Source organism: Protopterus annectens, chromosome 1.part1, assembly GCF_019279795.1.
Source record: "Protopterus annectens isolate FY-2018-M chromosome 1.part1, PAN1.0, whole genome shotgun sequence".
In the NCBI taxonomy this organism is placed as follows: domain Eukaryota; kingdom Metazoa; phylum Chordata; order Ceratodontiformes; family Protopteridae; genus Protopterus; species Protopterus annectens.
Window position 1 is genome coordinate 815,253,428 of NC_056726.1, and position 26,528 is coordinate 815,279,955.

General features: G+C 42.6%; 1 protein-coding gene across 1 annotated transcript in view; it reads left to right on the forward strand.

The window, feature by feature from the left end:
* TLN1 (talin 1) overlaps window positions 1-26,528 on the forward strand; it is a 3,443,760-nt gene that overhangs the window by 1,653,968 nt on the left and 1,763,264 nt on the right. The window contains exon 20 of the mRNA XM_044078439.1: window positions 3,311-3,519. Coding sequence (XP_043934374.1) covers window positions 3,311-3,519 — 209 coding nt within the window. The remainder of the gene's footprint in view (window positions 1-3,310; window positions 3,520-26,528) is intronic.

Genomic DNA, 26,528 nt, shown 5'->3' on the forward strand with positions numbered 1-26,528 from the left:
ATACAACTGCCCAGATGGCTTACCTCACGCCAGACAAACAAAGGCAGCTGACAACATACTTCAAACAAATGGCAACAAAAACCCAGTTACCTGCAAGACAAATTTTGCAGGCTTTGGGGTTCAGGGAATCCTGCATTCTACTAATTCCATATGCGAGACTGCATATGAGCAAACTTCAATGGTACCTAAAAGTTTATGGAGTCAACATTGTCACAGTCTGGAAACAATGATTCCTCTCATTCTCTGCCTACAACAGGAGTTTCTTTGGTGGGAAGAAACATGTCACCAAAACAAGGGACTGTCATTCACTCTACCCCCTGCCACCCACACCCTAACTACAGATGCATCATGCTTGGGGGGCCCACCTCGCAGGGAGATGCATTCAGGGCAAATGGAGCCCAAACCAAATGCATCTGCATATCAACCAGAAAGAGATGTAAGCTGTTCAGAATGCTCTGAACAGCCTTCAAGGACGTATTTCATCCAGGGCAACAACTGATAAAGACGGACAACACCACAGTTATGTGGCGCATAAACAAGCAGGGGGCACACATTCCTACCCCCTTTGCAAACTAGCCATGGCCTTGTGGAACACAGCCTTGACTTACCAAGTACATCTTCAAGCTCAATTCCTGCCAGGAAAGTAAAATACTCTGGCAGACGACCTAAGCAGAAATCTTATGGACCCGCACGATTACCCAAATGGTAATGACTGCAACAGTGAATGCATTCGAACATCTACATTTATGGTAAGTGTGCACAACTGTACTATTCTCTTCTGATATGGAAATTTCTTGCCAAATACCACATGACTATTCAACCAGTGTACATTTTTTCAAACTGGAATCTTGTGGCAGACTCCCTAAGAAGATCCCTGACTCAGTCCCACGAATGGATGCTTCACAGGGACGTGTTCCTGGACATAGTCTGTCAATTGGGTATTCCTCAGACTTACTTGCCTCCCTTCCGAACTAACAAATTCCAAAATTTTGTGCCAGGGTCCCAAGTCTTCTCCTTTTCTTGAAAGGGGGTTCTGTATGCATTCCCTCCCTTTTCTCAAATACCAAAACTCCTGTTCAGGATTCAACAAGACCAACCAAAAATCTTGCTGGCAAAGACAGCCCAGGTGCCCACTCTTTCTACATTTAGCCAGGGGCCATTACCACAAGTTACCCCACAGAGTTGGCCTTCTCACACAGAATAAAGGATCCTTGATATACCCACATCTCTCAGTGCTACAGTTGACATTGTGGGTGATGGGATTCCAATACCATTCAGACACCTTTTCTCAGGGGGCATGCTGAAGGTTTTGCAGGAGGCCTACAAACCCAGTACCAGAAAGTCTTGCATTTCCAAGTGGAAAATATTTTCACTCTGGTGTCTCTCTAAGAACCAAGACCCACTGATAGTGGGAATCCCCGTGGTTCTGTCTTGTGTGACTTGCTCTCTGCTGGCTTGGCTTATACTTCTGTTAGAGCACACATCTGCTTTTTCTGCTTGTCTGTCTCTATCTCCCCCTCTGACATCCAGATTTGAGGTGTAACAATTCCTTAAGAGCATCCCCCACATTAGGACTCCTAGGAAACCTATTCTTCCTCCCTGGGAGCTTTAATTTTGTTCTAGAAAAATTGACTCTGGCTCCCTTTGAGACCACATCTTCAGCCTCCTTCAAACATTGCTGTTAGAAGACTGTTTTATTATTTTCTTTGACTTCAGTCATAATGGTGTTGGAGCTACAAGTTCTTATGGTGGTGCACCCTTTCTTGGTATTTCATAAGGATATCGTAAGGGTATCCTTGAGAACAAATCCTTTATGCCAAAAGTGGTTAAGGAGTTATCCCTTAACCAGTTCATTCAATTACCTACCTTCTTCTCCTCTCCCCAAAACCACAGTGAGAAAGTACTACACTCAGATGTACACAGACCACTTAATTTTTCCTAGACAAGAGTAAAGCTATCAGGAAATCTGATCAGTTGTTTGTGAACTTTCATCCCAGGGCTCTGAGTTTACCTGTTTACAAGAGAACTATTTCTTCTTGGATTTCAAAGACTTGTTTGCCTTTGTTATGCACTCCATGGAAAGAGCCTCTTTCTTCACCCTCTTCGCAACAGACTTCATCTTACCCAGGTATGGGGGAAATCCTATAAAATGGTGGATTACATCCTAGTCACTTGGTCCTTTTGTCTTCGTATTCCCAAAGCCAATGTCACCAGGGATGCCTCCCTTTTAGGGTGAGGCATTACAAAGGGAAGAAGACCTTTCAAAGGATGTGGTAATCAACAGAGATCAAACTTCACCTTTTCTTCTTGGAGTTGAGAACAGTTTTCCTAATGTTACAGACTTTACAGGACCATTTACTCAAGAATGTGATTGCCATCCAATTGGACAGTCTGTCAGTGGGTCTGGTACATCAACAAACAAGATGGAACACATTCATACTCTCTGCTGGGAAGCCATGCAAGTTTAGCAGGTATGTCTTCAAACTGCATACTAGTAGCAATGCACATTTCTGGATGTCTTCAAACTGCATACTAGTAGCAATGCACATTTCTGGGATGTCTAGTGTACTAGTGGAGTGGACAAGTTGAGCACGACTATGCTATTTCCTTATGACTGGCTCTCAAACAAATGGTGACAAGTATACCTCTCACTTGTCCAGATTTTTGTTGCAGATGTCCAGATTTTTCCTCATATTCTGAACCTGTTCCTAATAAAAAAAAAATTTTGGCAAATTACTGGCAAATCATTGAGGACTGAAATAAAAAAAATGACAGAGGTCTGAGTTTGTCTTCATATCCTTGAGAAAATTCATGCTAATGCAAAATGTGTTATTCTGTCAACTTTCTAAGTTTGTAAGAGCAGTACTTGTGTCCCAATTTTTGGGCCTTTGTTACCCCATTATTTGTGGCTTTGTCCAGATTTTTTGCTCTAAGAGGTTGAGAGGTATGGTGGCAAGAGATTTTCAGCTTCTGGGCCCAACCTTGCTGCAACTTCTTTGCTTCATTCCTCAACAACAAACGCTGAAGTTACTTTGCTTTTACTTTTTCAGTTTATTTTGATTTTGTTATGACGACGGTGAGAGTCTTCTATTTCGGTAATAGACAATCCTGTTGCTTTTTAGTGTAATGTTTTATATTAATACAGAGTGAAACTTCAAGTAATTTGGAGATAGAATGCTAAGATACAAAGTATTTTGAAAAGGACATTTCAGGCTCCTGGTCAGTTTTTGGCATGTATCGCTGGATGTCTGTAACATTTGTGGGACACAGGTCTTCACTTGTTTATATTTAGTTGCTGTGTTTGTTACAGGAGACCCTGCTGACACAGACTACACTGCTGTTGGTTGTGCTGTGACCACCATATCCTCAAACCTGACTGAGATGTCTAAAGGTGTGAAACTGTTGGCTGCACTAATGGAAGATGAAGGAGCTAATGGACGTCAACTCCTCCAAGCTGCCAAGAGCCTTGCTTGTGCAGTCTCTGACTTGCTTAGGACTGCTCAGCCTGCCAGCACAGAGGTAAGGTCAGATGTTGCAAGTATGCCAATTTAGGATGTCTTTTATTATTTTATAACAGAAAATAGATTATTTGGTCATTACAGAATGCTATCTGGTTTCTAAGTCCAGAAAATGTTTATTTTCTTTTATAGATTAAATAATTCTAACTCTGCTTTTAAAAAGTCATTTTTGGCTTCAGATACTGCTAAATGTTTTGCAGATCTTCATGGCTGTGCCAGTTTGTAGGCAAGTATTTAAAAACCATTTGCTACCCTGTAGTGGTCCATTGTCCTGTTTCCATGTAAATCTCATTTGCTTTGCGTTGTCAGGCAATCTTGCAGCCCTTCAGTATAAAAACATTCCACCTGCTTTCCTGTTAGGTTTCCTGCTACTTGACACAGATTTCTCCTGCATTTGAGAACTGAGCATTTCATTTAACTTCTCTCTGTGTCTGGTTGAAAGATTCATTTTTTTCTTGCATCATGTGTTGTAATTATTGAATATTTCATGTAGTTGCACGTGCAACAGGATTCTTATATGCAGAATTTCCATGAGTTATGTATGTTGTTTCTGCTCAGATCACAGAGTTGTTAGCTGTGAGATGCACCAGAATATTTATTCACTGGTAAGCTGAAGGGTAAGGGACCATGAAAGCTTGGGTGCTGTTTTGCAAAAACCTTGTAGCTTCCCATGAATAGTTATAAATGTTCTTCGTGTTTGACTGTTGCAGTCATCACATTTGGGTTATCTGCCTGCAGGTGGCCCTCAGCCGGACTTGAATACCACAGTCTTCGATTCCTGCATCGCATGCTGTCTCTTCTTCCATGACGTCAGGTCATCAGAGGTGTAAAACATGCAGCTGATGCCATTTGCATCAGTCTTTCTTGACGTGTGGTGCCCGAAGCAGAAGCAGTTCACAAGTGCTGGTCGAGTTTCAGAACCGAAGTCCTCAATAAAAGATAAGTACCCCATTGGGGATCTTTTTTCTTGCTCCAACCAATATCAATAAAAGTTAACAATTGTCTTACTTGTGGAAAGCAAATACCTCATAAAGATTTTCATTCGTACTGCATTCCCTGCTTGGGCCCAGACCACGATGTCCCTCGCTGTCGGTTTTGTGCCATGTTCAACCCCCAAAATATTTGTCGTCTGGCTATCTTTGCAGAAAATTATTTTGGTACTCTGTATCCGTACTCCGAAATGGCTTCGTTAACCCTTTCGACTACCAATCTTCCAGAAAAAGTAAGGATAAAGACAGAGACAGACCACATAGGTCCAAAACTGCCAATGCTTCTGTTAAGCTAGTCGCCAGTCTGCCGGTACTGAGGTGCTTTCGCAGTCCCTGCTACCCACTACTTCAGATTTGCAGGCCTCTACTGAGACCCATTTGGAGTCCGGTATGCCATGAGATGCTTCTTCGACTATGGAACCTGCGGATGTCTCTACCTTGGATGGGTCTGGAGCCGCTGTGCAGGCATCGGCTTCTGAGGGTGTATTCAGCCTTACAGACTTGCATTTTAAACAGACGCCATCTTCTTCATCCAGGCCTAAAACTCACACCACGCCTAGAAAACCGACGCCCAAACCGCATGCTCAGGCCGATGTGCCTAAAAACAAAAGCTTAGAATGGCTGGGGAAGCCAACCTTCACTCTAGAATCAGGAATCTGATATTTCTGTTCCTTCTGATTACCAGGATTTGCCCTTATCTACTTATGAGGATTCTGATGTAGAGGTTCCCATTCCCTCTTCTTCCCCTCCAGAAGATTTTTATTTTGATGAAACCTTGCACACTCTTAGGGAGCATTTCTGCTGGGAAAGCCAGGATTACTCTGACTCCAAATAGAGGCTTAGGGAATTCTTACTCCTTTCTCAACACAGGCCTTTAGCTATACCTCCTGTTCTGGACATTGTAGATGATGCTTTCTTGGAATCTAGCCTTTCCCCAGACACTTTACCTCCAGCTCCCAGAAAACCTGACTGGTATTGGATTACCTGACTCGCACAAGTTCCTCTTCAAGAATCCTACTGCGGATCCAGAGACCATTTCCCAAGGACCAAAAGGCATGAAGGCTCCTGCTGCCAAAAATCCTGCCCCTTGTGATAGAGATTATAGAGCCTTGGACAGATGGGATTAGAAGGTATACCTTTCTGCTACTTTGACCATTAGGGCTTTAAGTTGCCAGTTTCATATGTTGAAGTACCAACAGCATATAATGGGACTGCTTAAACAGAAAATTATGTTGATTATTGACTGTGCTGAACACAAAGAATTACAGGATTTAATGCATTCTGCAAACAAGTTAGTAAACATACTTTGCAGTGTGGTTTTGACTCTTTAGAAGCATCTTGCAGGGCTGCTGTCACTGGGTCTGTACTTAGAAGGCACGCTTGGCTTAAGGAGCAAAACTTGTCAGGTCATGTTAAAGCTAAATTACTGGATGCTTCCTTAAACCAAGACTGCCTGTTTGGCAACAAAGCAGAAGTCGTCCTCAAAAGGATGGAGGAAAAAGCTAAATCTATGCAAACTGTTAAAGATTTCCTACAAGTACAGCCTCCCGGATTTAGTAGGCATTGGCCTTCAAAGAATTGGTCCTTTCCAATCTCTTCCAGGTCTTCTCAGTCCAAACCCAGGAACAGCAGAACACCTAGGTTACAGTCTCAGGCTACGCACAGGTCTAAGCAGTGGGGGGCTCCCACTTCCAAACAGGGAGTAGTAAGCCACCCCTCTACAGAAAAATGGCACAATGACTTAACCTTAACCCTTCCAAGCCCTGCTCAACTGCCTGCTCCCTTAGGAGGATAGCTCACCCTGCATGCAAAAAACTGGGAACTCATTGCCCAGGACAAATGGGTTTTGAATATAGTTTCCCAAGGATACAGATTCCACTTCCAACCCCAAACGGTTGGCCAGACCTACCCCCAAATCTGTGGGTGGAGGCCCAACAGCAGGTTCTCTCTCTTCTGAGTATCATAGCTATTCAACCTGACCCAGCAGAATAAAGGGGACAAGGTTTTTATTCAAGACTTTTCCTGGTACGCAGAAATGACAGCTCCTGGAGTCCTATCCTGGTCCTCTCTATTCTAAACACCTTTCTGGTAATTCTAGAATTCAAAATGCTAACACTTCAACTACTTCCTATGCTAGGTAAAGATGCCTAGTTGGCAACCTTAGACTTAAAGGAAGCTTACCTGCACATTCCAATTAGGGAAGCTTGCAGGAAATACCTGTGCTTCAGGGCAGGCTCCATGCCCTATCAGTGCTCTACACTTCCCTTTGGCTTATCTACTGCGCCCAAGGCATTCACCAAGTGTCTAGCTCCAGCCATTGCATTTTGCAGGCAGAGAAATATTCAAATATACCCATACTTGGACGATTGCCTGATTCAGGCAGAAAGCCAGGACTTGCTATTAAAACATCTGGCATTCATAAAGAAACTTATAACTTCACTGGGGTACACCATAAACAAAAATAAATCTCACCTAGTACCCTGCCAACAGATTGTATTCTTGAGAGCAAGCTTGAACAGAACTTCCCAGATGGCTTTCCTCACTCCAGAGAAACAAGTTTATTTGACAACCTACTTCAAAACTATTGGCCACAAAGACCCAGCTATTTGCAAGGAAAATTCTGCAAGCCCTTGGGGTTCATGGCCTCTTGCATTCTACTAATTCCATATGCAAAACTGCATATGAGGAAATTGCAATGGTATCTAAAAAGCCTATGGTGTCAACATTATCAGGACATGGAATCAATAATTCCTATAATTCCTTGTATAAAGACAAGAGTTCATTTGGTGGGCAGAGGCCTGTTACCACAACAAGGGGCTGCCTTTCACTCTACCCCCTGCTGCCCACACCCTAACAACAGACTCATCAGACTATGCATGGGGGGGCACACTTGACAGGGCAGTGCTTTCAGGGCAAATGGAACCCGAGACAGATGCACCTGCATATCAACCAAAAAGAAATGTTAGCTGTACAGAATTTCCTGACAGCCTTCAAAGACAGCATTCTTCCAGGACAACTATTGGTAAAGACAGACCACACCACAGTTATGTGGTACATAAACAAGCGGGGGGAACTCACTCGTACCCCCTCTGCAGACTAGCCATGGCTTTGTGGAAAACAGCCTTGAGCTACCAAGTGCACCTACAAGTTCAGTTCCTGCCAGGCAAGCTAAATTTACTGGCAGGCGACCTAAGCAGAAATCTCATGGACCCACACGAATGGAAACTGGAACCAAAATTATTCAACCTCTTGAACAAATGGGGGACTCCGGAGGTAGACCTGTTTGCCTCCCCCTCGGAACTACCAATTGGACAAGTTCTGCACTAGGACTTCCCACAGTCAAGCTTGGAAAGTGGATTCCCTGTCCTTTACCTGGGAAAGCCTCTCAGTTTATGCCCCCCCCCACCACCTCTATTCTTGATGGTTCTGCAAAAGATCAAACAGGACAAGCCAAGGACAATACTGATTGCACCAGACTGGCCACGCCAGCACTGGTACCCCCTCTTGCGCAGTGTGACACAGCTGGAACCATGGCACCTGCATCAGACCCCTTCCCTGCTCTCCCAGCAGGCGGGCCAGTTTCTGCACCCTCCGCTTCAAACCCTGAACCTTGCTGGCTAATTCCTTGAGCTCCCCAATAGTATCCCTCAGTAAGCCGGTACTAGATGTCATTCTGGAGGCAAGGAGGCGTAGTACTAGAGAATCCTATGCTGAAAAGTGGAAAATATACTGTTCCTGGAGCCAGACCCAGGGGATGGGCACAGTGGTGCCCATCTTACCTCATATTCTTCAGTACTTAACAGAAATGCTCCACAAGGGCCTATCCTTCTCTTCAATTAAATTCATGCCTCTGCCATTTCAGCACATTATAATACTGAGCCACCCCTCTTCTCTCACCCCCTGCTAAAGCAATTCCTTAGAGAGGCCAAAAATTTAAGACCCCCCATCCCCCCAGGAGAGCCCCTACTCCAGCCTCTGGGACCTTAACTTTGTATTGGAAAAGCTCACTCTCCCTCCTTTTAGCCAGCTGCAACTGCAGAGTTGAAATTCCTTTCTTGGAAAACAGCCTTGCTTCTAGCCATCACTTCAGCAAGAAGAGTGTCTGAATTTACAGACCCTCATGGCAGTGGAGCCTTTCATTATCTTCCATACAGACAGGGTTTCCCTTAGGACCAATCCTTCCTTTATGCCCAAGGTGGTGTCTAGTGTGGCCCTAAATCACTCCATTCATTTGCCTACTTTTTTCCCTAATCCACAAAACAAAGGAGAACAAATATTGCACTCTCTGGGCGTGCACAGACAACTTAGATTTTATTTGGACAGGACTAAGCCCCTCAGAAAATGTGAACACAGCTGCTAGTTGGCTTTGCTGCAGGGGCAGAGGGGAGGGCAATTTGAAAGCAAACCATTTCTAAATGGATAGCCCATTGCATTCATTTCTGCTACAAACCCCATGGAAAACCTACCCCGCAGGTAGATCACATTCCACCAGGGCTGCAGCTACATCTACAGGTTTTTTCAGGAGTCCCTACCAGGAACATCCTAGAAGCTGCTACCTAGAGCTCCGTACATACCTTCACCAAGCATTACCACATGCCTATTTTTCTAAATTCAGAGCTGGTTTTGCCACTGCAGTCTTGCAGGGCTTAATAGCTGTCCCTAATGCTGTCTCTAACTTCCTCCTTTCTTCCTTAGCTTTGGGAATCAAATGTGGTGACTGCAACAGTGAAACACGATGAACATAGTACAATTGTGTACACTTAACATAAATGTAGACGGTAGAGTGTATTCACTGTTGCAGTCCTGGTTACCCTCCCTCCAGCCCCCTGACTTCTCTTGGCTCTACCTTTCCTTCTTGTTTGATGTATTTTAGATGTTCTTCGTGTTTCACTGTTGCAGTCATTGCATTTGGGTAATCTGCTGACAGGTTGCCCTCTCTCGGCCTGATTAACAAAGTCTTGGGTCCTGCGTCTGTTGCTGTCCCTTCTTCCATGACGTCAGGTCGTCAGGGGTATAAAACATGCAGCCGACGCCATTACATCAGTCTTTCTTGCCGCGTGGTGCCCGAAGCAGAAGCAGTTCGCAAATGCCAGTTGGCCGACACCTGAAATTTTCATTTTTCTAGTTTCAGAACTGAAGTTTTCAACTAAAAGCCAAGTACCCTGTTGGGGAGACTTTTTCTTGCTCCTTACCGATGTCAGTAAAAGTTAATAATTGCATTACTTGTGGGAAGCAAATACCTCATAAGGATTTTCATTTGTACTGTATTCCTTGCCTAGACCCGGTTCAATAACGTACCTTGTTGTCGGTTTTGTGCTAGATTTAATTAATACACTATTAAACGTCGGTACATTTTTGCTTCTAAATATTTTGTCTCACGATTTAATTATCCAGAAATGATGTCGGTTAGCAGTCTGACTACTGGAATACCTAAAAAAAACTCAAAGAAAAAGACACAGGCCATCGAGGTCAAAAACTGATGACGCTTCTCCTAACTCATCCACTCCGGAGCAGCTCAGAAAAAGCTGCCTGCTTAATTCCACCATAGGAACAACAGTGCTGCCTGAGCTCATTTTCAGAAAATCCATTTGTAATACTATACAGAAAACAAATGTTCATAACTCTCTAACTATAAGAGCTACACTAAAAATGTAAACGCAAAAGTTGTTCAGCAGACACTGACCTTTCCAACAGTGTAAATGTTGATAGTGCATATCAAAGTCATTATTAAATATTTGGCAATGAATGCTGACATTGTGCATATTTTTTACCTTTTTGGAAAAGCAAAGCACAATATCTTGGTCTGTGTACCATGCAGACCCATACAATTTGAATTTCATTTGTTAGTATGAATGTCAGCTTTAAAATGATACCTTAACCATTACTGTGACACTCCTTTCATGAGATATTCACAGAAATATGATTAATATATTTTTCTTAATTGATAAATAAACAAAGCATAATATCTCATCACCTGTAACAGACAGAACCTACATATTGGTGTAGAAGTTGTGCATCTGAATGTCAGCTTCAAAATGATGCATCATTTGTGTGATTACTATGCTCCCTCGCAAAGATATGGGCATAATAATGAGAAGTAAATGTATAATTTTCATATTCGTACAAGACTAAAACTGTGATATCTGTACGTGTGTAGAGTGTACAGACACAGTTCTTTAACCATGTTGTAAGGAATAACACTGTCTTCAAAATGAGGTATTACTTCACACAATGAGATGCTCCCTTGCAGAGTTATTTACCAAAATATGAAAAAAAATCATAATTTCCATAACCTAAGTCCAAAACAAACTTTGATATCTGCCTATGAGTACAACATACAGGCACCATTCTTTTACCATGTTAGAGCTATAAATAATCTTTTCAAAATGAGGTATTACTTAGCACATTCAGATGCTCCCTTACAAAGTTATTTACCAAAATATGAAAAACAAATCATAATTTCCATAACCTAAGTCCGAAACAAACTGATATCTGCACATGTCAAACATACAGGCACAATTCTTTTACCATGTTAGAACCAGCAATACTGTCTTCGAAATGAGATATTACTTGGCACATTCAGATGCTCCCTTGCAAAGTTATTTACCAAAATATGAAAAAAAAAAATCATAATTTCCATAAGTTATTTGCCAAGCTCAAAGAAATGAATTTTTCACAACACATTTCATAATAGTGTTTTACTTACTATACTGGTCCGACTTGGTCATAGGTGTTTTCCATTCTTCTCACAAGCTGCATGTTAGCAATCCTGCATAGCTCTCCTCACGCCATTGTGGAGGTTGGTCAAGAACAAGGCAATGCCCTCCTCAGTTAGGTGAATGCCATCTCTTCTGAACAGGTGAACATCTTCTGCAGTGATGCTTTCATGGCAGATTGTAGATCCACCGACCCTGTGCATCAAGCAATGCATGAACCCATTCTGTAAACGTCTGGCCTTGTGAGCTGCTTGTTGACTGTTTGCTGTTTTCCATATCTGTCGAGGAATTATATTAGACCACACAAAATGACAGCTTGGCCACCAAGACTTCAGGTATTCAAAAATTGCTGTGATTTGAAACCGTAGCCTTCTGAGTGGTTGACTGATGACATCATTCCCTCCAATGTGCAGCACAAGAATGTCAGGTTCAAGGTAGATGGAACACTTCTCTTCCAACAACTGCAGTAGTCCGCTCCAATGCATACCTCTTCTTGCAATCCAGTATACCTTCACACTAGATGTGGGGAAGCTCAAGTTGTAGTGATTTTCACTTAGAGGCATGGCTGGCAGCCCAGTGAATGTAGGAATGGCCACATAACCACACTCTCACTTGTCGCTCGTGAAGCCATGTCAGTATCAGAAGGTGAACGAACCTCCACAAGAAAAAAAATGCAAACAGATTACTACTGATGTTTGACAGATCTATTGGAAGAGTACATATATATATATATATATATATATATATATATATATATATATATATATATATATATATATATCATAATGCATTACCTGGTTAGACCATCCAAATCCTCATTCCTATCCACAGGGGCATTATTCTTGCATCTGTATGATGTTCTTCGTTTTCCATTGCTGCAGTCCTTACTATTGGGTATAGTCCGCATCCAGTCGGCCCGAATACCAGAGTATAAGGCTGACGTCGGTCAGGGCGCATTAGACTGACGTCAGTACGTCAGGGTACTAATGCGCATGACCGGCGTCATATCCTCAGTCTTTTTTGCCGCGTGGTCCGATGCAGAAGCAGTTTTGCGAGTGCAGGTTGGCGTTCTGAAATATTTCCGAAACCGGAGTTTCAGACCGAATCAGAGTTGGCTAAGTACCCGTTGGGGAACATTTTGGTTTTCTTGCCTCAGTATTTAACCGGATGTCAGAAAAGTGAATAACTGTATTTCTTGTGGGAAACAAATACCTCATAGGGATTACCATACATTGTGTATACCTTGTTTAGGGCCTGAGCACGGCGTTGTTGGTTGCCGCTCTTGTGCTAGGTTTAACAAACGCACTATTAAGAGGAGGTTAGACTGTGCCAGATTAGTGTTTGGGAAGCGTTGCAATTATAAAATGCCGCCGGATGCTCCGGCGCCGCTTCCAAGAAGCGCAAGGACAAAACAGCAAAGCCTAGGGTTGATGAACCGGCAGTCCCGGACGTCGGTTCTTTAGATGGCTCAGTGGAGCCAGAGGTTTTGCCAGGAGTTTCTATGGAGTCTCAGGCAGAAACTTTACTTTTACAGGATGTACCCTCTCAGGAGGCAGGCCAGGCTCAGCGGGCTTCTCAGGTAACTATTCTTCCCCCTCTTCCCAAAGTAGTTAGAGCCTCTCCTTCTGTTGCCAAAACTTCTTTTAGAGGTAGGCCAACTTCAGCTTCAGTAGGGGCTTCTCCTAGCCTTCGGGTTCTGTACCTAAGAAACATATGCTTAAAATGGCAGAAGATTTGATTACTATGATTAGAGGTTCTATGGGCCCTCCTGATAAGAGGCCTAGAGTGGAACCAGAGTTTGACAGTTTTGAACAGGGTTCAGGGGCTTCTGAGTCTTCTGCGGAAGATTTGCTGGAGTATCCTCATTATTCTGATTCTGATGTGGATGATGCCACTCCTTCGGCTTCTCCTCCTGAGGATTTTTCTTTTTCAGAGACTCTGCATTCCATGAGGGAGCACTTTCAATGGGAAGGCCAGGATTACTCTGATTCCAGGAAGAGACTTAGGGAATTCTTGTTTTTACCCCAGCATAGGCCCTTAGCTATACCTCCTGTGTTGAATGTGGTGGAAGATGTTTTTGCAGAGGCTTCCCTGAACCCTGATTCTTTGCCTCCTGCTCCTGTTAAACCTGATAGGTACTATAGGGTGCCCGAAGCTCATAAGTATTTGTTTAAGAGTCCTAGGGCGGACCCAGAAACTGTTTCTCAGGGGCCTAAAGGTGTTAAGGCCTCTGTGGTTAAAAATCCTGTTCCCACTGACAAAGAGGCAAGGGCGTTAGATAGGTGGGGTAAGAAAGTGTATACTTCTTCCACTCTAGCCATGAGGGCGTTGAATTGTCAGTTTCACATGCTGAAATATCAAAATTATCTCCTTTCACAATTGAAATCTAAGGTGGATGCTTTGGCGGAAGGTATTGATTGTAAAGACTTGCTGGATTTAGTTTATGTGTCTGAACAAGTGGGCAAGCATTCTTTGCAATGTGGTTTTGATGCTGTGCAGGCCTCCTCGAGGGTGGCTGCCACTAGTTCTGTTCTTCGCAGGCATGCCTGGTTGAGGGATCAAAATTTGGCTGAGCATGTTAAGACACGGATTTTGGATGCTCCTTTACAGTCTGATGTGTTGTTTGGTTCACCTGTGGAAGCAGTTTTAAAGAAAATGGAGGACAAAGCTAAGTCTATGCAAACTGTTAAAGATTTTTGCAGGTACAGCCACGAAGTTTAGTAGAAATTGGCCTGCTAAGGGGTGGACATATCCTGCTTATGATTCCCAGTCTAGGGGTAGGTCTAGGCGTGGTAGGGGCAGGGCTCAAGGTTCTTTTAGGCCTAGAACAGGAGTTCACCTGCTCAGACTTCTGGTGAGGGCAGGGTCAGTCCTTTCGTAAACAGACCCAATGACCTGCCTTTTCAGCTGCCAGTAGATTCTCGCCTGGCAGCTCCTTTGAAGGACGACTGTCTCTTTTCAAAGAAAATTGGGATTTAATTATTCAAGACAGATGGGTGTTGGACATCATTCAGCCAGTCCCTGTATCAGAAAGGGGCCTAGGATTTTATTCTCGCATGTTCCTAGTACCAAAAAGGGGAACACGTGGAGACTGCTTTTGGATTTATCTCTCCTCAACACTTATCTGGACATTCCCAAGTTCGAGATGTTGACGTTACAACAGCTTTTACCCCTGCTGGGCAAAGATCACTGGATGGTAACTTTAGTTCTCAAGGAAGCTTACCTTCATGTGCCTATCAGGCTAAGTTACAGGAAGTATCTGCGGTTTCGAGCTGGAAATTCTCTTTATCAGTTCTCTGCATTGCCCTTTGGCTTATCTACTGCGCCCAGGGTATTCACAAAGTTTCTGGTTCCAGTGATAGCTTACTTCAGGCTACAAGGGCTTCAAATCTATCCTTATTTAGCCGACTGCCTGATTCTGGCTCAAGAAAAGGAAGACCTTCTACAGCATCTGGAATATCTTATAGCAGTGCTAAGATGCCTAGGGTATTCTGTGAACGAAATAAAGTCCAGTCTAGTACCCTCTCAAGACATGTGCTTTCTGGGTGTGAGACTGAATACAGCAGCCCAGATGGCCTTTTTAACCCCGGACAAACAAAAGAGTCTATCACTTTACTTCCATCAACTATCTCATCAGTCCGTGCTGACTGCAGAGACAGTCCTTCAAGCATTAGGGTTCATGGCATCTTGTATTCTGGTGCTTCCCAATGCCAAACTGCATATGAGGAAGTTACAATGGTATCTCAAAATGTATGGACACAGCACTGCCAGGATTTAGACACTGTCATTCAAATAATACCTTGCCTTCAAAGAGAATTTTTGTGGTGGGCTCAGGAATGTCACCTAAACAAGGGACTCTCTGTGACCCGGCCAGAGGCGAGTCAGATTTTACCGACAGATGCCTCAGACATTGCTTGGGAGCTCATCTAAATGGAAAGTGGATACAAGACAAGTGGCCTGCCAGACTACAGCATCTACATATCAACATGAAGGAGATGTTAGCAGTCCAGTTCGCATTGCTGGCTTTCAAGGAGTTACTTCTTCCAGGGCAGGTGTTGATTCTAACAGACAACACAACTGTCATGTGGTACTTCAACAAACAAGGGGAACACATTCTTATCCTCTATGCAGGCAAGCGATGATTGTATGGGAGAGTGCGCTACGCTTGCACCTAACTCTTCAGGCAAGGTTTCTGCCAGGAGCACAGAACTCCTTAGCAGATGTGTTAAGCAGACAAATCATGGATCCCCACAAGTGGAAACTGGATCTTCATGTATTTCAGAAATTGACAGTGTCATGGGGAACTCCAGACATAGATCTGTTCGCTTCTCCACTAAACCACCAGCTGCCACAGTTTTGCACAAAGGGGTTTCATCACACAGCTTGGAAAGTGGATGCTCTGTCTTTCAGTTGGACAAACCTTCATGTGTATGCCTTTCCACCTCTGCCTCTTCTTCCAAAGGTACTGTTAAAGGTCAGACAGGACAGGCCAAGGATGATTTTGATAGCTCCAGATTGGCCTTGGCAACACTGGTACCCTCTACTACGGAGTCTGGTAATGAAGCCTCCATGGCCTTAACCTTTGATTCCACATCTGTTTTTCCAGCAGGACGGTCATCTGCTCAATGTCAAGCTTCACTCTCTTCATCTGACAGCCTGGCATATTCTGTGTTGAAACACAGCAGGTCTCAACTTCCTCAACAAGTTTTAAATGTGATTAGGGAAGCTAGAAGACCTAGTACAAGGAAAGTGTACGCAGCAAAATGGAAGAGATTTTTATTTTGGAGTAAAGCAAAGAATTTGGAGATTTCTGAGCCTAATTTGAGTATGGCTCTTCAATATCTTACTGAGTTACTGGACAAGGGTCTGTCCTTCTCTTCCATTAAGATTCATGCTGCAGCAATCTCAGCTCACTATGATTGTGACCCACCATTGTTTTCGCATCCTTTGTTCAAGCAGTTTCTTAGAGGGGCAAAAAATATAAGACCCCACGTAGAGCTCCTACTCCTGCTTGGGATCTCAATTTTGTGTTGGAAAAACTTACTCTACAACCTTTTGAGCCTGCGGCTACTGCTGAATTGAAATATTTGTCATGGAAGACTGCTTTTTGTTGGCTATTACTTCTGCAAGAAGGGTGTCTGAGTTGCAGGCCCTTATGGCAGTCGAGCCCTTTTGATTTTCCATAAGGATAGGGTATCATTACGTACTAATCCTTCCTTTATGCCTAAGGTGGTTTCTAGTGTGGCTTTAAACCAAACTATTCATTTGCCTACTTTTATGCAGACCCCAAAATAAAGGGAAAAGATTTTGCATACTTTAGATGTACACAGGCAATTGCGTTATTACTTAAGCAGGACTAAGGATTTTAGGCAGTCTCAGCAGTTGTTTGTTTCTTTTGCTTTGAGTTCAGGGCAAGCCTGTGTCAAAACAAACTATTTCTAGGTGGATTGGCTTTTGCATTGCATTTTGTTATTCCCATCATGGCAAGGAGGTTCCAGCTGGGATTAGGCCTCATTCCACTAGGGCTACTGCCACTTCAACAGCATTTCTACGGGGTGGCAACTAAGGATATTTTGGAAGCAGCTACTTGGAGTTCAGTGCATACTTTCTCTAAGCATTATCACCTTCCTATCTACTCTAAGTCTAGGGCTGGTTTTGCCACAGCTGTTTTGCAAGGCATGTTGTCAGCTCCTGCTTCTTTATGATTTGCCAGCCTCCCTTACCTCTGCTTTGGGATTCTACCCAATAGTAAGGACTGCAGCAATGGAAAACGAAGAACATAGTACAGTTTTGTACCTACCATAAATGTAGATGTTCGAGGATTCCATTGCTGCAGTCCAATTTACCCTCCCTCCTTCCCCTCTGTGTTTAGGGGTGATTGTGTAGGTGAGTTTACCTGCTTCTATTTTTGTATATATTGTTCATGTTTTGGTACAGATATTTTGGGCCTTGTCTTTTTAGGGTCTTCTGACATCTGGGGCAAGAAAAGACTGAGGATATGACGCCGGTCATGCGCATTAGTACCCTGACGTACTGACGTCAGTCTAATGCGCCCTGACCGACGTCAGCCTTATACTCTGGTATTCGGGCCGACTGGATGCGGACTATACCCAATAGTAAGGACTGCAGCAATGGAATCCTCGAACATCTACATTTATGGTAGGTACAAAACTGTACTTTACTCGTGAAAATACAGATAAACAGAAGGAACGGAACTGGGCTGTCATAAATTAGCTGTTTGTACACACACACACACACACACGTGTGTGTGTGTGTGTATGTGTGTGTACATATATATATATATATATATATATATATATATATATATATATATATATATATATATATATATGTGTATATATACATACATAAACACATGCCTGTGTATATGTGCAAGTACATTATGTACATATATATCCAAACATACACACACATATATATATATATATATATATATATATATATATATATACACACACACACACATATACACACACACACACACACACATATACACACACACACACACACACACACATATGTATACACACACATATATATATATATATATACACACACACACACACACACATATATATATATATATATATATATATATATATATATATATATATATACACACACACACACACATAAACATATATATATATATATATATATATATATATATATATATATATATATATATATATATATGTATACATGTATACATACACACACAGGAATAAAGGGGTTTCAGAGGGTAGGTAGTTGATGAAAAATGGGGGGGTGGCGGCTTGCAATGACTCCAAACAGAAAAAAAAAACAATCTAGCTTGTGCATTTATCAATGTGATAACGACTGCTGCTTATGTGAATAACAGTGACAGCTGCTGAGAGTTTTACCTAAAAAGTGATGAGTCAGTGCTATATTGTTACTGACTTATTGCTAATGTGATAATGACCTTCCTTTCATTCCTGCTAAGTTATGCATGCTCAGACACAGGTGATAATTGCTGCACATAACCTGTTGACTAGGCATTCATTATATTACCTTATGCAACTGTTGTGTAGCACAGAATCAATATCAGTAAGAACACTTGAGTAATCCAGTAAAATAGTACAACACTTAGATGTTACTGAGCCCTTCGTCTCACCTAAATTCCACACATGGCTGACAAAGCCAGGAAAATTGCACAAAAAATATGGTAGCTCCATGCTGGCAGTAGTCAAGTAGTGAGAACCTTTATCTCACTCGTGCAACTACGGAGTATTATCATATCGCCTACTCCGAGGTGATCTCTGCCTAACATATAAAGCTATGTCGAACCCAGAGCTGTTGGACATGCTACACCTAAAGAAATCCCAATCCCTCAGCTACACGCTCTAGGGACCTAACCCTTGTCACCACAATAAACAGGACACGCTGGAGGGATAAATTCCTGTCCCAGAGACTTCCTATACTCTGGAACAAGCTACCCATCTATGTCGAGCAAAATTCTTTATTGGCATTCTTCAAGAAAAATCTTGATTAGTGGATGGGAAATAGGAAATACACCTCAGGGATCACTTCTGTGTCTCTGCTGGAGAGTGGCACAGGCAAATAACTTTCTTGGATGGCGTAAGCTATGGAACCTTGCTGGCTAGGCGTACGTAGGCCCTTGGGCCGATAGCCTAGTACCTACCTATGAATAGAATACAAGCAGAAGTGATTTCTTATCTGCTTAATTTACATTATACTATTAAAGTCACTGGTGTATCTCATGTCTTTGTTGGCATGTTCCAATGTAATTACATTTCTGTGTTGTATTCTAAGTAATGTAACCAGATGTAATTTGCAGACTTTCTATGTTTCCCCATTAACCCATCCAGTTGTTTGCATTGTGTATGCACAAGCACCAAAATGACACAATAAACTATTTTGCCCAGCAGTCATTTTTGCAGTCAGACCATGTATGCACAAGCACTTCACTGATACACAATGAATTAATTCCCCATGAATTAATTCCCCAAGCAACAATCCTCATTATTATGTCCAGGTGTACATGCACCTAAATGAAATGTGTCCCCAAACAAGCCTTCAGTAACATTTCCTAGTATGTGCAACCACCAGCATGAACACTTCACTCAAGCAACCCTATCAGTAGAATGTTGAGGTATGCACAATGTCCAAAATTAAACACTTCCCCAAATGAAACTTCAGTAACATTTCCAAGTATGTACAACCACCAAATGAAGCATTCACCCGAACGACCCCTTCAATATCATATATGCGCAAGCACCACTTTTCACAGTAAATCACATGCTGAACACAGTGCGATGAAAAAAAATTAAAAAAAAAACTTTTTGCAAGTGGAGACGCACCCCCCCAAAAATTATATATACCAACTGCACAGTGACACCACTCAGTGGTGGGTGTCCAATATGTCCCATACCTGTGTTTGCTGCCCACTCAGACTGCTGGTGTGTACACCTTTAAACTAATAATTTGTTGAAGGACCTTTTGATTTAATTACAGCATTCAGTTTTCTTGGGTACACACCTGCCATCAATTAAAGAGACTCTGATTAATCCCAAATAAAGTTCAGTCTTAGTAGGATTTTCCTGACATGTACTGAGTCGCCTGCTACAGCTAAAGCCATGTTTCTGAGGGGTGACCTAAAGAGGATTGTGCACAAGAGATGCGCTCGCAGTCTGACTGCTTTGGAGTTGAAGGGAATGAACTAATCTGCACCACAGATTGATAACCCAGAGGCAACCTTCACTCTGGAATACAATCCCAGTCCAGGTTAGGCAGAGTCCCCTCATTGACTCTCTTCAAGAGGAATCTTGATAAGTGGATGGGGGATCGTAGGTTTACCCCGGGTATCACGTTTGTGTCAGTTAGACAGAGGCACAGTATGCTAACCTCAAAAAAGGGCATAGCAAAATTAATTTAAAATGGGTGGCGAAAGCCATACACACTTTGGCTAGGCTTATAAATGCCCTAGGGCAGATAGCCTAGTATGAACCTATGAACCTGTGAACCTATAGTAGCAGCATAACAATCTTTCATTCTCCAGAATCTGTTTTATTCTACTCAGAATTACAAGGAAACAGGAGTATATCTTGGCACTCAGCAGGTATAGAAAACTAATCCTAGATAAGGCGGTAGTCCATCATGTGGCACACTTTCACTAAACCACAGACTACCTATACACCTGTTGGCAATTTGCAAGCCTGTCAGTTAACTAACAGTATGGCTTATGAGATGTGAAAAGGAGCCACAAGGCCTGGCATAACCATAATAAGATAAACAGAACACATGACCAAGTACACAAAACATCCTTTCTCCAGGAGAAAAACTTAGCCTAGCAACAACAGTGCATTAAGTAGTGACACTTGGTGCAACTTACTAAACGTATGCCACAGAAGGGAACCAAGCAGTGTAGTAAATAATGACAAGTGCAGGAAAGAAGCATATCGTGGAAAATAAAAACAGAAGAATTTTTGATCTCAACTTATGGTAAAAATAATATGTAGATGCCAGTGTACACATTATAGCTATTCCCTGGTGTTTTGTAGTGGATTTGTTTGGTTCCTTGAATATAGTGAGAGCTAAAAGTGCCTTACTGTGTAATGTGCATTGGCATGTCACCATGTGCAGCACAGCTACTCCACTGTAGAGCATGTAACAATTTGTTTAACAATTTTCTTCAGTTCACAAAGGAGCACAAGTATTCAGTGTGGCAACTCAGAACAAAATTACTGCTATGCCATGCAAATCACAACAATCTACAATACAGTCAGATAATGAAATAAATACCAGTTTCCAGCAATTAAACATCAAGAAAACCAGAGTTAAATAAGCAGCAGCTAATATTACTTCAGTATAAGCACACAAACAGCAACACACAATACACCACCCATCAATTTGCCTAAAGTAGCACAGTTTTCACTTCCACTAGAGATAACGCAATGTTCCAAAAAGAAAATTCAGTAAGAGCCAGCAACTTGTCATAATATTAGCTAAGAAGATCACTTCTTGGTGTTATAGGTTCATAGACGAGTACTAGGCAGTCTGTAGACCATTTTGATCCTAACCAAAAAAAAAAAAAACTGTTCAAATTTCCCCCTAGCCTAAATGAAGGCAAAACAAGCTAAGCTGGAAAAGAATTGAAGGCTGCCCATCCAATTACTTTGGTTTACTTTGAAGTTTATAGGACTAGGCCAATTGTCCTTGTGGGCTGTTTTTAAGCCTAGCTACTTACCCCATGTGAGAATCAAACCTGTTGGTAAGGTAAACATCTTACTTCTCACCAGGATGCTACTATGTTTGACAAGTACTGGAAGTTTGTTTCAGTAAACAAGGATACAGTGCGATATGAATATCGTGCAAATGTGTCTGTGTTAAATTTACCTGCTGATAAAGTGAGTGATGGCTGCCACATACTCTGTTTTAGCAACCTGGATTACCCTTCTTTTCCCATGTCATATGAGCAGGAAATACATAGACGATCTCTCTAACTTGGCCTTTCTTCAATTCCCCAAAAATGTCACGGGTGTTCTTTAGTAGTTCTGTTTATCTACGCCCTTTTAGTGCACTACAGTGGAGACCTGGACGTGCAGCACTTGTCTGCATATGGCAGTAGAGAATAGACTGCAAGTGCGCGTGTCAAAAAAAAAATAATTACTAGCGGTGGCTGTTTACCTTCACACAAACATACAAGCTCATTGCCCAACAGCACCATGTCAGTTTGAAACATTTGTTGACTGGGAAAAAGCCAGATGTAGTCAACATTACGGCATGAAGAGAAATGCTAGAGGGAGAAAACGGAGCTCTTGGGTAACTACACCAACAGTTGGTAAGGGCAGACGATGAGCGGGCCCACTTTTTGTTTTTTTTTTTTACATATAACCTGATGTGAGATGCAACAATCGGTATATGCTGATCACCCCACATAACACCTTGCACTGGGGACAACTTTCGAATACCCAACCGTAACTACACTTCTGATAGCAGTTTTGCACAGCGATGGTCAGCGGGTAGGCAGAGACAAGGGTCTTCGGGGTGAGGGGAGAGGTCTGGGTGGGTAAAAATCCAGGGAGGGGGGTTTGAAAAAGGAGCTGGCGAAATGGAGTCCTGGGCAAGAATACTGAAAAAAAGGAGTCTGCAACAACTCACTAAAAGCCATTAATGCACACCCCTGACGGAACATTGAACTAAACTGCCTGTGGGAGCATTTATTTATATATATATTTATATATATATATATATATATATATATATATATATATATAAAAAACATTACAAGTTCTCTGTACATAACTAGAAATAACTGCTCTTACAGATTGTCTCAGTAGGAGATACCACTAACCGGGAGGAAAATAAGGTAGCTGAACAAGAACTGCCTGGTAGTGCCTATATGGCGGTCCGTGAAATCCGAATGTGGAACAAAAACAGAGGATCCAGTAGCAAACAAAATCTCCAAGTCTTTGCAGAAATAAAAGAAATACCTGTTGCTGGACCCTCTTTTTTTATAGGTGGAAAAACAATAGAAATTTAGGTAGGGGGTGGGGGTGTTATGCAAGTGGTGGCTTGGATTGCAAGAATCCGTTTGGTTGTCACCACTTGCTTTATCGAGCACTTTATAAACAGATTTTCTGTAAGAACTTTAATGTGACCTTAATGTAAAAACATGCTGAATCGTAACTTTATAAGGTAATTCACCTTCAGTTACAATTTCAGCGTGTTTTACATTAAGGTGAACTACAAATTTGCAGTACACTTTTCTCTCGCTTGTGGAAGGCACTCTGGGATAACAGCTGATAATTTCTATCTTCTCATGGCGCGCTCGGGTTTAAACACACAGGCGCCATGAGACGGTACTCTGAGTTAATGAGCTAAGCCAGTTGCTAGTTCGATGGTACTCAGTGAGGCACCTTCGCAGCCCCTGATGCCCGCTACTTTTGATTCGCAGGCCTCTCCTGAGACCCATTCGGAGTCCGCTATACCGCGAGATGCTTTAAGTATTGAACCCGCGGATGTCTCTACCTTAGATGGGTCCGGAGCCGCTGTGCATACACCGGCTTCTGAGGGTGTTTTCAGGCCTAAAGATTTGTATATTAAACTGACGCCATCTTCAAAACTAAGGCCAAAATCTTCTGTGTCTGAAAAACCGACGCTTGGGCCACGTGTGCAGGCCCCTATGCCTAAAAAGCAAATTATCAAAATGGCTGAAGATTTTATCACCTTTATCAGGGGTAGCCAACCCCCTCCTGCTAAGAGGCCTAGGCAAGACATTGATTGTGAATCTTTTGATCAGGATTCTATTTCTTCTGATTCTTCTACTGAACAGGATTTATCTATGCCTACTTAGAGGATTCTGACTCAAAAGATTCCATTCCTTCTGCTTCTCCCCCTGAGGATTTCTCTTTTGGAGAAACCTTACATAACATTTCCGCTGGAAAAGTCAGAATTTCTCTGAATCTAAAAAGAGACTTAGGGATTTTCTTCTTCCTCAGCATAGGCTTTTAGCTGTACCTCCTTTTCTAGACATTGTTTTTTCAGAATCTAGTATGACTCCTGATTCTCTAACTCCGGCCCCTAGTAAGCCAAACAGGTACTACTGGGTTCCTGACTCCCACAAATTCCTTTTCAAAAATCCTACTGCTGATCCTGAAGCCATTTCAGCCTCTATTGCTAAAAGTCCTACCCCTTCTGATAGAGATTCCAGGGCGCTGGATAGATGGGGTAAGAAGGTTTACACGTTTGCATCCTTGGCAATCAGGGCTTTAAACTGTCAATTTCATATGCTTAAATATCAGCAGCATATCATGGGACTACTTAAACAGAAAATGATAATCTCTGACTGTGTGTAAAATGAAGATTTGCAAGATTTATTACATTCAGCTGAACAAGTTGGAAAACTTACTTTGCAATATTGTTTTGATTCCTTGGAGGCCTCTTGCAGGGCTGCTGTAACAATCTTTGCTAAGAAGGCATGCTTGGCTCAAAGAGCAAACTCTGCCTAACCATGTTAAAGCAAAATTTTTGATGCTCCTTTACAACAGGACCGTCTCTTTGGTAATAAGGCTGAAGAAGTGTTAAAAAAGATGGAAGATAAAGCTAAATCTGTGCAGACTGGGAAAGATTTTTTACAAGTGCATCCTCCAAGATTTAGTAGGCACTGGCCTACTAAGAACTGGTCCTTTCCAGTCCCTTCGAGAGCCGCTCAAGTCAAATTCAGACATTCTAAAGGCTCCAGGTTTCAGTCACAAGGGACTTTTAGAACAAAACAATGGGGTGCCTCCACCTCCAAATCTGGAAACAGCAAGGCACCTCTCTATGGTAAACAGTCTCAATGACTTCCCTCTACAGTTACCAAGCACTTGCCTGTTAGCCGCCCCTTTGGGGAAAACTGGCACTTCATGCACGAAACTGGCAACTTATTACCCAGGACAAATGGGTTTTAAAAAGTAGTATCCCGGGGGATACAGATTTCATTTCCACACTTTGCCAATCCCACACTGATGGCCAGATCTGCCACCAAATCAGTGGGCAGAGGCCCAGAAACAAGTTATGTCCCTCATGAACATGGGGGCTATTCAACCAGTACCAGAAGAGGAAAAGGGACAAGGTTTCTATTTGGTACCCAGAAAAGACAAATCGTGGCGTCCAATTCTGGACTTATCCACTCTAAACACATTTCTGGACATTCCAAAATTCAAGATGCTGACTCTTAAACAGTTCCTACCTATACTAGGCAAAGATGCCTGGCTTGTAACTCTAGACTTAAGAGGCGTACCTGCATATCCCAGTCAGGGAATCTTGCAGAAGCTACCTCCGCTTCAAAGCAGGCTACTTGCATTACCAAGTTCTCTGCACAGTCCTTTGGCTTATCTACTGCGCCCAGGGTCTTCACAAAGTGCCTGGCTCTAGTAATTGCTTTTTACAGGCAAAGAAATATTCAGATATATCCATACCTGGACGATTGTGTAATTCAGGCAGAAAACAAAGGCATTCTTCTAAAGCATCTGGTGTCTGTAAAAAGGGTTCTAACTTGTCTAGGATATACCATAAACAAAAAGAAATCACATCTGGTGCCCTCTCAAAAAAAATACATTCCTGGGTGCAAGCTTGAATACAGCTGCCCAAATGACTTGCCTTATGCCAGAAAAGCAACTTCAAACAGGTGTCCACAAGAACCCTGCTATCTGCAAGAGAAATTCTGCAAGCCTTGGGATTCATGGGCCTCCTGCATTCTGCTAATTCCATATGCAAGACTGCATATGAGGAAACTTCAGTGGTACTTAAAAAGTTTATGGAGTCAACATTGTCACAGCCTGGAAACAATGATTCCTATCATACCTTGCCTGCAACTAGAGTTCCTTCGGTGGGCAGAGGCCAGCCACCAAAACAAGGGACTACCATTCATGGCACCCCCTGCCACCCAAACCTTAACTTTGGACGCATCAGATTATGCTTGTGGAGCTCATCTGGCAGGAAAGGTCATTCAGGGCAAATGGAGCCCAAATCAAATGCACCTACATGTCAATCAGAAAGAGATGCTAGCTGTACAGAATGCACTGACAGCCTTCTAAGGACCACCTTCATCCAGGACAACTAATGATAAAGACAGACAACACCACAGTTATGTGGTACATAAACAGGGGGGGGGGTACACATTACTACCCCCTTTGCAGACTTTCCATAGAATTGTGGAACACTGCCTTGACCTACCAAATACAACTGCAAGCTCAATTCCTGCCAGGAAAGCTAAATACTCTGGCAAATGAACTAAGCAGAAATCTTATGGACCCACACGAATGGAAACTGGAACCACACGTTTTCAGCAGGTTGACATGCAAATGGGGGAGTCAGGACATATATCTTTTTGCCTCACCCCAGAACTGTCAGTTGGACAAATTCTGCACAAGAATTCATCACAAAAAAGCTTGGAAAGTGGATGCTCTATCATTCAGCTGGGAAAACCTATCAGTTTGTGCCTTTCCCCCTCTGCCTCTGCTCTCCAAAGTCCTACTAAAAGTCAGACAGGACAAACCAAAAATGATTCTGATTGCTCCAGACTGGCCTCGCCAACACTGATACCCACTCCTGTGCAATGTGTCACACTTCCTCCATGGCACCTGCCTCATGTCTCAGCAGAACTACCAAATTCTGCACACTCACCTCCAAACTTTGAATCTTGCAGCGTAATCAACTATTTTCACCCTTGCCATCCCTCAGCAAACCTGTGATGGATGTCATTTTGGAGGTTAGAAGGCCTAGTACTAGAAAATCTTATGCTGACAAATGGAAACTAT